Source organism: Aotus nancymaae, unplaced genomic scaffold (assembly GCF_030222135.1).
Source record: "Aotus nancymaae isolate 86718 unplaced genomic scaffold, 86718_ANA_hifiasm-v0.15.2.pri h1tg000076l, whole genome shotgun sequence".
Classification (NCBI taxonomy): domain Eukaryota; kingdom Metazoa; phylum Chordata; class Mammalia; order Primates; family Aotidae; genus Aotus; species Aotus nancymaae.
The window spans coordinates 17579639-17594166 of NW_026988491.1; the positions used below are offsets into that span (position 1 = coordinate 17579639).

At 54.6% G+C, this 14528-nt stretch overlaps 1 protein-coding gene across 6 annotated transcripts in view; it reads right to left on the minus strand.

Annotated features, from left to right (window-relative positions):
• Positions 1–14528, minus strand: part of PACSIN2 (protein kinase C and casein kinase substrate in neurons 2) — a 142675-nt gene that overhangs the window by 9272 nt on the left and 118875 nt on the right. For 3 of the 6 annotated variants that reach the window (XM_064368169.1, XM_064368167.1, XM_021668651.2), the window contains 5 exons: positions 14186–14306; positions 10830–10951; positions 8746–8868; positions 7949–8145; positions 3126–4798 (listed from right to left, as the gene is read on the minus strand). In XM_064368169.1, the coding sequence (XP_064224239.1) occupies positions 4686–4798; positions 7949–8145; positions 8746–8868; positions 10830–10951; positions 14186–14306 (676 nt within the window). In that variant the 3' untranslated portion in view covers positions 3126–4685. Of the gene's footprint in view, positions 1–3125; positions 4799–7948; positions 8146–8745; positions 8869–10829; positions 10952–14185; positions 14307–14528 lie in introns of those variants that run through there. The other 3 variants (XR_010339396.1, XR_010339395.1, XM_021668653.2) reach the window with 2 other exon arrangements.

The window sequence follows — 14528 nt, forward strand, 5'->3', positions numbered from 1 at the left end:
GGCGTTAGAATAACACAGCTCCTTCTCTGTGCCTACGGGAGTTTCCCAAGTGCAAAACTGGCTTCTCTTCATGTTTGTCCTGGCACCACTGAGTCTCACACACAGTAGGTGCTTCATAAATGCACGGTGAATGAATGACTGCCCAATGGATATGAGGAAAGAGGCCTAGATCCCAGGCATCTAGGATCGCCTCCCCCTTGACCTCCATACTGCATTTCAATAGAAGAAAAGGCTGGCCACTGGTGCCTCCTAAATCACCTTCCTATAAGATAGCTTACAAGACACTGTTTTTACTTAAACAAGATCAAACCCCTGCCCCACTCCTCCATCTCCGCCATGGGGAAACATAAACCCTTTCACATGTAATTCCTAAAGCTGTAAACCCAAGACCCTTTCATATGTGACTTCTAAGCTATAAACTCAAGACCCTTTCGTTTGTCATTTCTAAGGCTGTAAACCTAAGATCTTTTCATGTGTAATATCTAGAGTGTAAGCCTATATAAAGGCAGAGCTTCTTTGTTAGGGGAGCTTGGCTGTTTGGACAAAACATAAAGCCTTGCTCCCGGGCCGTAATAATAAAAACCCTTCCTTTTCTAGTTCTTTGTCTGAGAGGTCCGAGAGGTTGTTTCTCGCGGCCGCTCCTGCTTCAGATACATAAGGAGAGCCTGCTGCTCTCTCATCAGGTGGGGCTACTCAGGGGTCAGGCCTTGCTCAGTTCCCTGAACCACATGGTCTGTGCCCACAGGGAAGTCCCTGCTTCCTCTCACTTGTCCTGTTTCCCCATGAACTACAAGGATGTTGGTCAGGTGGTCCACAGGAGTCCTTCCCAACTTCCCCCATCCCTATCCCAGTGGCTTGTGAGTAGGTTCCCTCCAGGCCTATTCAGTGCCCGAGGCCTTGGCACAGCCCAGGCTGCCCAGTGAAGGCCCGGCTGGGCAGGGAAAGGCACCGCACGTGTCTGAGTGGACCAGGATCTGGCATCAGAGCCCAGGATGCAGAGGCCAGCCCTGTCGTCCATCTGCAGGGACCTCCAAAGGCCCAGTTTTAGCTCAGGCTGCGGCAAAGCCATATCCCTGCTCTGGTCACTTGCCGGCACTCGCTCAGCCTTCCGACATTTCTGGCGTGTGAGAAGGGTGGAGAGGGATGATGAAATACCCCCGTTCTCAGCCCGAGGGAGCTTTGGCCCAGGACAGGGCTCTGGGGCTGACACTCCCCCTAGTGTTAACTCAGGGACCTTGGGCACCCGGAGAGATGTGGACAGTTGGTGGCAGCACTGATCCAGGCCCGTGGCTGTGGGAGACGGGAAGGGCAGCCATGGACGGCAGAGGACCCTGGGACCCAGCCTATAGTGTCACTCATAATCATGACAATGACCGGCTCCTGAGTGCCCGTGGCCTTTTTTGTTGTTGTTGAGACAGAGTCTCGTTCTGTCGCCCAGGCTGGAATGCGGTGGTGCGATCTTGGCTCACTGCAACCAACTCCTGGGTTCAAGCGATTCTCCTGCCTCAGCCTCCTGAGTAGCTGGGATTACAGGTGCACACCACCACACCCAGCTAATATTTGTATTTTTAGTAGAGACAGGGTTTCACCATACTGGCCAGGCTGGTCTTGAACTCCTGACCTCGTTCTCCGCCCGCCTTGGCCTCCCCAAGTGCTGCGATTACAGGCATGAGCCACCGGGCCTGTAGCCTTTAGCCTGTAGCCTTTTTCTTTTCTTCTTTTTTTTTGAGACAGTGTCTCGAGAGCTCTGTCATCCAGGCTGGAGTGCAGTGGTGCAATCATGGCTCACTGCAGCCTCAAACTCCTGGGCTCAAGCAATTCTCCTGCCTCAGCCTCCCAAGTAGCTGGGACTAGAGGCATGCACTACCACACTTGACTTTTTTTTTCATAAACAACTTGATGGATCGACCAAGTGAAACTTTTTATAGACAGGGTCTCACTGTGTTGCCCAGGCTGCCTTTTCTTCTTGCTCTAATTCTCCAACTGGGAAGGTATCACTTCTACTTGGGGCAACTGAGGCCCAGAGATGAGGTAAAGCTTCCAAGCTGCTCCCTGAAGGCAGGGCAGGAGATGGGAGGTGGGCAGTTAGGGGCCCTGCAGCTCCCTCAAGGAGGGCCATGTAATCATTTCTCAGAGTGGAGGTCGCTTCATCCAGCTTGGCAGGGGCCGTGGTCTTGCCATGGTGTTTGGGCAGACAGGCCAGCGGTACCTGGAGCCTGCTTCTGACCCCCGCTTCCCTCCCAAGCCCATCCTGCTGCTTGTCTCTGCAATGTGGGGCTGTGGGCCGTGCCTGGCATCCGCCCCGGCTGCAGGTAGCTTGCTGCTGGGTTCCAACTCCTCAGAAGCTGGGAGTAGGGGACCCACCACCCCTCAGACAAGAAGACTGGGTGACAAGGATCTGTCCCCAACCCTTGCTGAGCAGGGGCAAAGCCACACTGCAGGGGCAGCTGCCCACCTCGCTCCTCCTGGGTGCTCTGAGGGCCCCATGCCCAGCGGGGGAGCTTTTCTGGGCAGCCTTCCCAGGGCTCGGTGAGTGTGGCCACAGCTGCCCTCACGTCTTGCTTGTCTCCTGTCTTCAAGCCAGCCAGGGCTGCCAAACCAGGTCTCCTCCCTCCTCAGTCTCTCCAGTGAGGGAGGGGTTCCTAGGGATGTCGCTCAGTGCCCTGGGCTGGCTGGGACTCCTCGAGAAACCCTGGCTCTTGGAGCCTGTGTTTCCTCCTCTCTAGAATGGAAACGGAGCTGTTTGGAGATGCACTTGCAGATAATAGAAGTAAAAAGTGGACAACACACAGTAGGTGCTGAGGAGAATGTGCTCAGGGGTGTCAGGGGTGACGCTGGTCTTGTCCTGCTGTTTGGGCCTGGGGCAGTAGAGGCGCCAGCGGATGTCCGCACGGTGGGGAAGCCCAGGTCAAGCAGCAGCAGGTCTCAGGGAGAAGGGAACCCCAAGTGGCTCAGGTGCCTCAAACCCCAGCCTCCAGTTTGGCAGGGGCAGTGGGCCATGGCCTTTTGGGCAGGGGTCCCGTGCCCTGGATCTTGTCCAGCTCCAAGGCTAGTAAGCCCCAGGGAGGCCACCCCCGCCAGCTGATGTGGGCGTGAAGACAGACGATGGCAAAGGGACTTCCATATGCACGAGATCAACTGTTTATTGATTTTGTTCCTAAAATACTATACATTTAAAGGAACTCCTCGACTGAAAAGACTTGACAATTTTTGGTAAATCTGTAGCACAGAAATGAGGATTTCTGCTGGTAAGTTCTCATGACAGACACAGACACACATCCGCTTTCCAAGCAAGACGTGTGCTCACTGGAAACGGAGCAAAAGCATAGCTCGTGATGGTGGCGAGGTACTCCCCAACCCCTGCCCACCCCATGTGACCACAGTGTAGCTCTGGCCGCAGCACCTGATCCCTGGCGACTCTGGGCAGCAGGAGGAGAGACCTGTGCTGTGGGTAAGACCCAGCTTTTGTTTGCGCACAAGTAATACAATGACTGAAATCGGCAACTGCTGTGGACAGGGGCATTTTACAGTGTTCTGCTATGGAACCAAGGACGGAGGCCAGTCAGCAGCCAGCCCTGCAGTCAGCCGCTGACGACTAGCCTCCCTCCAGCAGGCACCATGGCAGAGAGACCCCAGGCCCACTGAGCCTGGGAGGAGACTAGCCAGCCAGTCAGGCCTGTGTCTGAATGCCACAGACTTCAAGCAGTTGACAAATGAAACTCACTGTTAAAAGCTGTTAAATCTCATTAAAACAGTAGATGAGTGCTTTAGATTCTCTGAATATCAAGTAATAGATACAGATATACACCGAGACACGACAGTCTAATATAAAGCATCTTTGTCTACAGATGCATTTGCTTGAAAAGTTAGTCTTCTTACTTTTTAACTCTGAATCACTGATAAAGTTAATTTGCGAACTTTTAAGCAAGAATAGAGTGGAAATAATTTTTAAATATGGCAATCTGGGGGATCACTAGCTAAGGTTCTATCTAAAGCTTGCATTGACGTGCCCAAAAGCACAAAGAGTGTTCCCAGTAGAAACCAGACCATGACCCGGTCCCACCTCCTGCTACAAACCCCTGCCCTAAACATCGTCTGCCACACAAGGCTGAGCCCACATGAGGCGTGGCTGAGTAACAGGGCATGGGAAGAGAGAGATCGTTTCCTCAAGACTGCTGTGCATCAATCTGTGCCATAATTTAAGTAGAAATGAACAGAAGAACAGGTATATAAAAAAGTAGAACTGTACATAGCCTTTAAATTAAAAACCTTAAAATCTTCACTTAGAAAACAGGATGTAAGCTTGTTCATTTAAGTTGCAGGTGATGGGAGTCGTCAGAGAAAGTAATCAGTGGAATGAGATCAGTGTAACCCACCATTGACTCAGAAAGGAGAGACAAAGTCGAGAACACAGAGATCCATGATAGGCCAGCGGGCACAGCGGGCAGGGAGGGGCGGCTATTTCTGTTGTCTGCGTCTTCCTGCACTCAGATCCCTACAGCTGCACTCGGAAAGGTGCCAAGTCCCAGGCAAAATGACCAGCTCGTCTGCCTTCCAGGGACACCATGAAGCCAAGAGCAATGGAACCATCATCTCTTGCAGGAAAAAGAGTGGATGCCCACGTGGCTGGCTGAGGCTCCTGGGCCCACCGCCTCCGTCCCCACGCTGGCCTGTCCCCCGGTTCATCACTGGATGGCCTCCACGTAATTTGCCGGGTAGAGGCCAACTTGCCCATTGTCCAAGCGTCCCTTGCACCAGCCCTGCTCATCCTCGTCCTCCATCTTGGTCAGCTCTTCCCCTGCAAGACAAAGAGGGAGCGGTCTCTGTGAGAGGCTGTGACACCCACTGTGGGCTAGAGAGCCGCATTCACGAGCTTCGACCCACAGAGGGTGGAGGGCCGGGCGTTCTGCGGTGGGCAGGCCAAGGGCCTGGTCATTTCTCTACTAAATGCATTTTAAGTTGCCTCGTTGCTCATGGGCCTCTGAGAGATCTAGATGACAGTCTCGCAGAGTGATTTAGAGCAAGCAGCTCTCAGCTGCCAAAGTGGCTCCCACTGAGACTGCAGCGTGGAGCTCCGCAGGCCTGTGCCTTCCTCACCACCCTGGCCAGGTGGCAGGAATCGTCCCTCAGTTGTGCCCCTCCCTCACGCTGGGCCTCTTCTGCTGTCCTCCCCACTGGGTCCCCAGCCACCTCTCCCCCAGCAGGGGTCTCTGAGGTCTCTCTGCCTTTGCTAATCCCTCCCCTCTGTAACTTCCAGGCTGTGAGACAGGTAGGGATCATGTCTGACAGCCATACCTGCCATTCTGTCCCCAGCACCTGGCTGAGGACTGTGCAAGGTGCCATCTATCAACCCCTCCTGACAGCCCGAGCCAGGAGCCCCTGGCGCTGTTCTGGAATCTGTAGAGCCCTGTGGCTCTATGAGTTACTGTGGTTCCATTTTTCTTATGCTTGTTCCAACCTGAAGGACCCCTTCTGGCCAGGCCTTGGGTAGAGGAGGAGATGTATAGAGAAGAGAGGAACTGAAGGAGGCCAGTCTCAAGGAGGCAAACCAGGGCAGTGAGGGGAGGTGGCACCAGGGCAGGGCCCCAGGTCTGGCATTTGCCAGGTTAGGGAAGCAGAGCAGCCCAGAACCCAGAAGTGGGCAGGGGCCTGTGTGCTTCTGATAACTCACTGCAGGGAAGGCCAGTGGGGCCTGCTGGCTTGGACCTTGTCAGGAGCATGCAACTGGTGGAAAAGAGATAGTCTCAGTGCCGTTTTGCCTTTATTGTTGTTTGTAGTTTTGTAACTCAGCATTTTTTGGTCCATTTTTCAGAATTACATGCAATTTTCCCCCTGGTTTAGCATTTCCCTGGTGCTTTTTATTTTGTATGACAGCAATACTTGTCAAGATGCCTACAGAGCTAACATCTGGGGCTTCCAGTGCTCCCCCGACTGGGAGACCTGGACCAACTGCCTCCACATCCTGGGACTGTGGCCCTCATCTGCAGACTGGGGGTGCTCTGAGGATTCAGTGTTAAAACACAAAAGAACCCTGGGATGATGGCACTGCCTCAACCTCCCACTGTCATGCCGCTTCCGCCAGACCAGTGCTCCTGCAGATCTGACCCAGAGGCATCAGGAGCAGATGCAGGGGCCACAGGGCAGCAGTCGTGATGAACCACAATCTCCTCCCACCGCTTCATGCCTCGGTCCCTGGCGTTTCTTTTGTCCTGCCTTCCTGGGTTGCTGTGCTCACAGGCCTGGCTCCAGGCTACAAAAAGGCTAGGATGAGGCGTGCAACCAGACGCTACCGTGTGGCAAGCAGCCAGAGCACTGCAAGAGACGTAAGTCGAACCACACTGGCTGGGAGCTAATTTTTCATTGTTAAAAAGCAGAAGAACAGAGAAAATAGAATGGACAGGAAAGCTTTCACATTGTGCAAATGTGAATTGGTGATTAGAACAGTTCATTTCAGTTTGCTTTTGACAATTTACTTGAAGCTGGAGGAAACATTTTAAATTACAAAATTACTGTCAAACCCAATAGGATTGAAAAGATGTTAGAAATTATAAACAGGGCTGGGCGTAGTGGCTCACGCCTATAATCCCAGCACTTTGGGAGGCCGAGACGGGTGGATCACGAGGTCAAGAGATCGAGACCATCCTGGTCAACATGGTGAAACCCCGTCTCTACCGAAAATACAAAAATTAGCTGCGCATGGTGGCGCACGCCTGTAGTCCCAGCTACTCGGGAGGCTGAGGCAGGAGAATTGCTTGAACCCAGGAGACGGAGGTTGCGGTGAGCCGAGATCGCGCCATTGCACTCCAGCCTGGGTAACAACAGCGAAACTCCATCTCAAAAAAAAAAGAAATTATAAACAAATAAACCAACAAAGTCGGGAGTAACAACCCCAACCAAAGGTATCAGAAACTGGATGAAAACGGCTTAAAGGCACATTAAAACAAACAAGCAAACAAAAAACTTCTGAAACTGGGCAGAGGCACCTGATAACCAGCCCTGGGGATGAGTATTTGGGGACAGCATCTGGCACTCTGGGTGCCGAGGTGGCTGAAGGCTGGTTGGAAGCTAGGCCACTGGGCACAGCCCCCAGGCCCGAGCTTCCCTGCTGAGTGGCGGATTGGAGTGGTGGTGGGAAGGCAGCCTTTCCCACAGTGTAGCCTAGGGGCAGGGGCACACTTCAGCCCGTGTGGGTTGACTTCTGGCCCAGCCTCCCTCTTGGAGTGGTAGATGTTGCTTCTGGAGAAGCTTCAAAAAGAAGGCAAGATAAAGGGAAATCTGGGTTGCTGTGAGTTTGCTTTGGCCTTAGGGCACCCCAGCTTCCTTAGGTGCTAAAACAGCAATTTTCTTTTTTTTCAGGCAGAGTCTCACTCCATCACCCAGGCTGGAGAGCAGTGGCATGATCTCGGCTCACTGCAACCCCCACCTCCCAGGTTCAAGTGATTCTCTTGTCTCAGCCTCCTGAGAAGCTGGGTTTACAGGCGTGCACCACCACCCCCGACTAGTGTGTGTGTGTGTGTGTGTGTGTGTGTGTGTTTAGTACAGAGGTTCACCATGTTGGTCAGGCTGGTCTTGAACTTTTGATCTCATGATCCGCCCACCTCAGCCTCCCAAAATCCTGAGATTACAAGCGTGAGCCACCACGCCTGGCCTAATTTTTTATATTTTTTGTAGAGACAGGTTTCACCATGTTGCCCAGGCTGAACTCAAACTCCTGGGCTCAAGCAATCCTTCCGCCTCCACCTCCCAAAGCTCTGGGACTACAGGCATGAGCCACCATACCAAGCCAATTGGCTACTTTTGAAAATGAAGCCAGGGCACTGGGGAAGGGCCTGCAGTGACTTACAAGTAAAACTAGCAAGAACTTTTTTCAGACTTAGAAAAAAAAAAGGACCCCACAACCTGCAGGTTGGAAGCCCTCCTCCTCGGGATGCTGGGGGAGCCCACTTACCCGCCTTGAAGCTCAGCTCATCGTGCTCCTGCCCCTCGTAGTCATACAGGGCCCGGACTCGCACTTCCGTCCCCGAGGTGGTGTCCTCGTCAAATGGATTCGAGTCCCCGTTGGCATCCGTGGAGGAGAAGGGGTTGTTCGACTCATCGTCTGACCAGTCGGTGGGATAGCTCTGGGTCTTCTCGTAGCTGCTCACACTGCAAGAAAGGGGTGGCCACAGGGCCTTCAGCACCGGGCCGGCAGACGGTGTGAGGCCCCTGCCCCTGCAAGGGGAGGGCACTGGAGCCTTGGGGCTCAGGGCTGAGGGCTCCTTCCGAAGGAGCACAGCTCTCTGGCGTGACAGCACAGGTGGAGCCAGCCCTAGTGAGAGTTTGTGCCAGCCACACTCATCCTGAGCCACCAACAGGCCTTCCAGCAGCAGAAGGCTGGAGATGCCTACAGCAGAGTCCCACAGAGGCCCACCTGGAGCCTTGCTCTCTAGTCCCCAGCACAGACTGCGTGCTTGTCTGTTTTCCTGTGGTGGTGCTGCTGGGGCCTTGAGGGGTTAACAGAGGACAGAGAAAAAGCAACGAAGATTGTTAGCTGTGCCTCCCTGAGGAATGGGGACACCAGAGAGCCTGTGCACCAGCAGGCGGTGGGCCAGGGTGCAGCACGCCAGGTGCCCACTTCCTGCAGGGCTTTGTGCATTGCTGAATGCTGAGTGGCGAGACCCCTGGACAGAGAGAGAAAAAGAGAGAGGGAGAGGGAGCAAGACAGAGCGAGTGAAGTGGGACCAGAGGAAGCGTTTGTTCACCAACTTTTTGGCCTTAGTGTCCTCCTTCTCACTGACGGTGCTGCCCGTGTCGTCCTCGTCCTCGAAGGGGTTGTAGCTGGACTGTGACTGCGCAGACTGGGCGGGGTTGCTCGGGACATTAAGGGTGCTATGGAGAGAGAGAGCTTTCAGGGGATCCCAGCTCCGCAGGGGCCCGTGAGGGTCCTGGCAACTCCCAGCTGCAGGATCTCATGGGACAAATCGGCTCCTCCTGTGACTGGAGGGGACCATGGTGTTTCAACAGAAAGGTTACTGTAGTAGAATGTGGGCAATACTTCAGCTGTGAAACACAGTCCAGGTGCCTAGGAGAGGACTCAATTTCCCTTTTCCTTCCTTGCATCTGGAGACAGTCCAGAGCAGGGGCACTGGGGTGGTGGCTGACAGACCACAGCTAGAGCAAAAGTGGTTTCCAGGTTTGGGGCTTCTCCCCTGTCCTGGCTACTACCACTGTGAGCTGATGGGTCAAAGAGCCCCTCAGAGTCTCCTCTGAGAGTAACAGTCTGGGAGGGGCTGGCTCTCATGGATAAGAGGGAGGGGGCTCTGAGCTCTTCGGACTCCTCGGCCTCCTCCTATTACTAAGGGGTTCAAGGCTCGCTCTTCTGCTCTGTGGGGCTGGAGCTTCCAAAATCAGGGCCAGAGCCTGCTGCACAGCCCTTTCTAGGCAGAAAGAAGGATTCCTTTGGTACTCCAGAGGGAAAATCCATTCGTGCAACTGCCTACTGTGTGCCAGGCCCAGTGTGGGAACCACAGAGATCTGGGCCTGAGGGCTGGGAGCCAGGAGCTGAGTTACGCACTAGGAAGACCACAGGAATACCACAGCAAGACCGTCAAGCAACCAGACAGGCACCAAGGGCACTTGCGCCCCACCAAGTCACTGATCCTACAGACCTGGCTGCCCTGGGCAGCAGCACCTTCTACTTCCACAGACCAGGGCCTCAGGGTGCAGGCACTGGATGGAGGGCTCAGCCCGAGCACCCACCACCCCAGAACCAAGGAAGGGGGGTGAAGACATGCCTCCAATGCCACTAGAGTGATCCTGAGTGGCCAGTAACTGCCTCATCCGCTTCAGCCTGGCAAGGGACTCTAGACCTAAGCCTGCTGGTGGCCAATATCCAGGCCACATGTCTGAGATCACCAGCCCTCCTTCCTCCTTGGCACCTTTCCCTAGCAGACTGTCATGAGAGGGGACCAGTGGGGGCGGCTGAATTGTGCAGCAGCTCTGGCCAGCCCAGAGCCACCAGGGTCTCCTCCGAGGCAGTATTTCTTCCCTCCCATTTCCATCCCCAGGCACACAGGTGCCAGCATGATCCCTGGGACAGGCACTTACTGCCGAGCCCACCTGCCCAGACGGTGTGCACAGCAACGGAATGACGACAGCCAAACCTGTTGGGGATCCTGGGTGAGGGCTTCAGTGCCTGGGGCTGCAGGAAGGTCATGGGAACCTGGGCTCAGCCTTCTTAGGAAGCCCCAGTATGAAATGATATTACTGAGTGCGACACGGAGGCCTCTGGGCAGGTCCTGTAGGGAGTCCTCCTCTAGCCCACACTTTCCAGAAGGTTCTAACAACCACAGTCCCACCCTTATAGCTCTCATTTTCAGCCAATAACTAAGTCAGAAATAAACAGTGCTCCCAATGAAGAGGTAATTTGGAAAGGAGACACCCAGCAGTCCTCTCCTGTCTCTCCCTCGACTGGCACCTGCACACAATATGGAGTGAGCATGAACCTCGGCAGGACCTCAGCTGCCCAAGGGACCCAGGGATGGCACCTCAACCAGTGTCTGGGCAGGGCAGTGCCATCCCTGGGGACACGAATGCCAACCCTGTCATCAGCTCCTCCCCGCTCAGGTCTGACGCTTGGGGCCAAGCCTCCCTCTCTGGATCCGTCAGCAGCTCTGGTACCAGGCAGGAAGATGACCTTCCCAGAAATGCCCCTGGGCCATGGCCCACAGAGCGCAGAAGCCCAGGAACCTCCCAGGTGTTCAGGCTGGGGCTGTCCTGGACTGTGCAGATTGCCCAGGGGGGCCCCCCCATGGGGCAGCCTCCTTTGGATGGAGGTGGCGCCTGCTCACCTGCTGGGCTTATTCGGCAGAGATTGGTCGCCTGTCTGGTTGATGCCCGTCAGGGTGACGCCGTCAGTGGCCTTTTTCTTCTCTCTCCGGCTGAGGGTTCGATTCAGGTCTGCAGACCACTCCTGGGCAACAGGTGTTGAGGGAGAGAAACCTGAGGTTCACTTGCTGGAAGCCACGTCTGTCCATAGTTCCTATCCAGTGAGCCTGCAGTCGGCTCTGTACATGTGATGTGTAGACTCGGGGCCCTGCTCTCCCTGGTTTCCCAGAAGACCTCAGGCTGTCACGTCCCACCTATGAACCCAAACGATCTGAGCCCCTTCACTGTTCAAAGCAGGGGCTCATCAGAGGGCCTGGAGGCTGGCACCTCTAAAACCACCCCAACAGGCCATGCCGCTCGCCTCCCAGAGGAGTACTGTCCAGCAGGGGTGGCGAGGACTGGGCCTGACACGCGATGTCCTGTATCCCAGTCCGGGGCCTCCTGATCCTGACCCTGTCCACCATGGTTCTTAGCCCCAGCCCCCTCAGGCCAGCATAGGCCCCTGTGGCCTCCCAAGGTGTCTGCTGAGCCTCCCAAAGTAGACAGGAGCCAGCCTCTGAGGCACTTGTCCTGAAGTGCTGAAGATCCTTCATGTCAATACCCTAAATGGTCCTTTGGGCCACAGGGTTGAGACAATTGGCTCTGGAGACCTCAGCAAGCCTGACATGCAGAAATATGGGCCTGAACTGCAAATAAAACCAGGGCTACCACCTAACAGAAGGGGCAGGCAAGCGCGCTCTCGGTCTCTGAGGAGCAGGGCCCTCGCTGTGTTTCGCTGCCCTGGGACTTTTCCTCTGTGATGTGAGCAGCACGCTGGGGCTAACAAAACAAAGCAGAGCACGCTCCTCCCCGAAGCCTCACAAGTTCCCGGGCAGTGAACAGGCTTCACCAACTGAACTGCAAACATACTAGGGCAAAACCAAGGAGGGGGGCTGTGTCTTGATTCTCCAGAAGACTGTGTGCATGCCCGTGTGTGTCTGAATGCGTGCCTACAGGTTTAACGAGTTCTCCTTCCCCCAAATCTCCACCAGTTACCAGACAACTTTGATTAAAACTTGGTATGGCTGAGTCCACAGCTCTGCTCACACGTGCTTACAGAACTTCTAGGTTGGAAGCCTAGCAGAAGCATCCTGTCTAACCTGTCAATCTGTCAGATGAGCAAACTGAGGCCTAGAAAGGCAACGTGATTTGCCCACACAGAGTGGGTGGCAGACCTGGGCCCTTGACCCCAAATCTGGGCCACTTTTTTGTCTATTTTCTGAGTAAAATAGGTTGACAGAGAACTGAATGGGAACCTAAGAATTCTCCCCAGTGACCTCTGAGTATAAATCCAGCCTGATCCTGATTGGGTGGTTTCCAAAGGCCAATGGGATCAACATCAAGCCAACGTTGAAAGGAAGGCCAGGCTCTCAACCACCCTGACAGCAGCACAGCCTCAGCAGAACTGCTACAAGCCTGGCTGGGGCAGCACCACACACACCCACGCGGGACGCAGACACCCTGCAAGGCGTATGGCACTCTATGAATTAGCTGAACACAGACACTTACTTCATCCTTGTGGCATGAAAAATAAAAACAGATCAGTGCATTAGAGAAAGTCAGGCATGGTCCCCTCATAGCTACAAACGTGTGTACAAGGAACACACAGGGGCTGGTTCCCAGCCCATGGACCCACAGAGAAAGGCACCCCTGGGCTCTGGCTGGAATACCCTCCCCAGGAGACAGACTGTCAAATAGTCCTCCCCACTGTTCCCCTCTCTAGGTATTGATGGGCCCCTCGAAGGGACTCAAGCTTAAGTTTCACAGGTGATTTCCTGTGCCACTCCAGGCAGTAAATATTCGCTGTGCCTGAAGCCCCAGCTGTACACAAAACACATCAGCCGAACCTTCCTGGTATGTGGCTCCAGAGGAGAGGCAGGGCTTTGTGCTGTCCCCTCTAGGGTCACTTCCACCTGGGAAGGCTCTGGCCCTCCACGCTCCCACAGTGCTTCTGTGGAAGTGGCATAGCTGCTCTGCAGCCTTCTACCGGGAGCAAGTCTTGGGGCTGTGCAGGGGAGTACTTGGCGGCAGCGCCCACACTGTCATTTGGAGAAACCTTCCTGTTAAGGGCCACAAAAGAAGTGTAGAAGTGAGGACTGACAAAACTGCAGGCTACGAGGAACCCAGGAGGCTTCTGAGTGGTGGGCCCAAGCCAACAGCCCTGCATAGACAAAGTCACTGTGTTCCCCAACAGCCCTGACAGGAGATGGGTGCTCTTGTCATTCCCATTGCACACATGGGAAAACTGAGTCACAAAAAGGGCGAATCGTTTGCTCAGCTTCCCACAGGTTGTCAGAGGTGAGGCAGAATCTGAATGCAGCCCGGGCTCTGGCCGCTGCTGAGTCAGAGAAGCCATGAGGCCCAAGCCCATGGCAGAGGTAGTCGCCCTCAGCATCCCCGCTGGGGCAGCTGACGCCACATGCTTCCTCATCACACAGGAACGGGGGCGGCAGGACCTTCGGCCGCTGCCGTCTATGCTACCGTCAGGGTGCCAGATGGGGCCTGGTGACCCAATCCTAGGGCTGGGTGAGTCTTGAGATCCCCAGGCCCTTGCATTTCGAATGTAAACATAGCTAAAGACTCAGACCCCCAAGATGGGAAAAGAAGAATGTTCATTTTGAATTTCACCAAATTTACTGCCTGGAGTAGGGAAAAGTCCTTTGTTCGAAGGGTAAGGAGGGCTGCCCACTGAGACCGCCTCCCCTCCCCTAGCCCACTGTGAGGGGGGCACTGTGGCTGCCCCTTTCCCGGCAATCCCACACGGTGGGGCAGAGACCTGAGGTCCTGTGTATCCCATCGCTCCTGGGACTGACTAGGAAGGAAGAAAATGCCAGTGGCCAAGTGACAGCCAAACATTCCCAATTAGAGAGGACGTAACTGCGACTTCATGAGAAGTTCAGAAGGCCTTCGGGAATGCCTGTGGCCCCCCGAGACTCTAAACCAGAACTTGGGCTGTACTAGGCTATGGCCTGTACTAAGCTTGGTCTATACTTAGCTATGCTATGCCTAAGGCTGCCTGAAGGCCAGGCCTGGTGGCTCACACCTGTAATCCCAGCACTTTGGGAGGCCAAGGTGGGCAGATCACCTGAGGTCAGGAGTTTGAGACCAGCCTGACCAATATGGTGAAAGCCCATCTCTTAAAAAAAAAAAAAAAAAGGCTGCCTGATAAACAGGGCAAACACCAACATAGAGTCTGGAATGAGAAAGACATCACCTAGCAACTCTGTGGACCCAGGTCCCCTCCCAGGCTGATGAAGTCACAGGCACACCCTCCACTTACTTCAAACTGTGGCCAGTTCATGGCCATGCCTGGCCCGTGATTGGCTCGGAACCACCTCAGGTCCTCCACCGCGTCAGCTGCTCTGATGCTCTGCTCCAAGTCACGGTAAATGGTTTTGTAGCTAAATCAGAGAGAGAAACATGGCTCTTCTGGAAGGCAGGGACCAGATACCATTTGTCCCAGCCCAGTGCCAGCCACAAGAGGTCCTATGGTCTCTGCCCCTATACTAGAGTTGGTTTCATGACAGATCCAGAACACCCCTCCCTTGGTTCAGGTGGGAAGATCACAGGCTGACATGTGCACAGAAGGGTTCTGATGAATGAACTTTAAATCAAACCGGCAA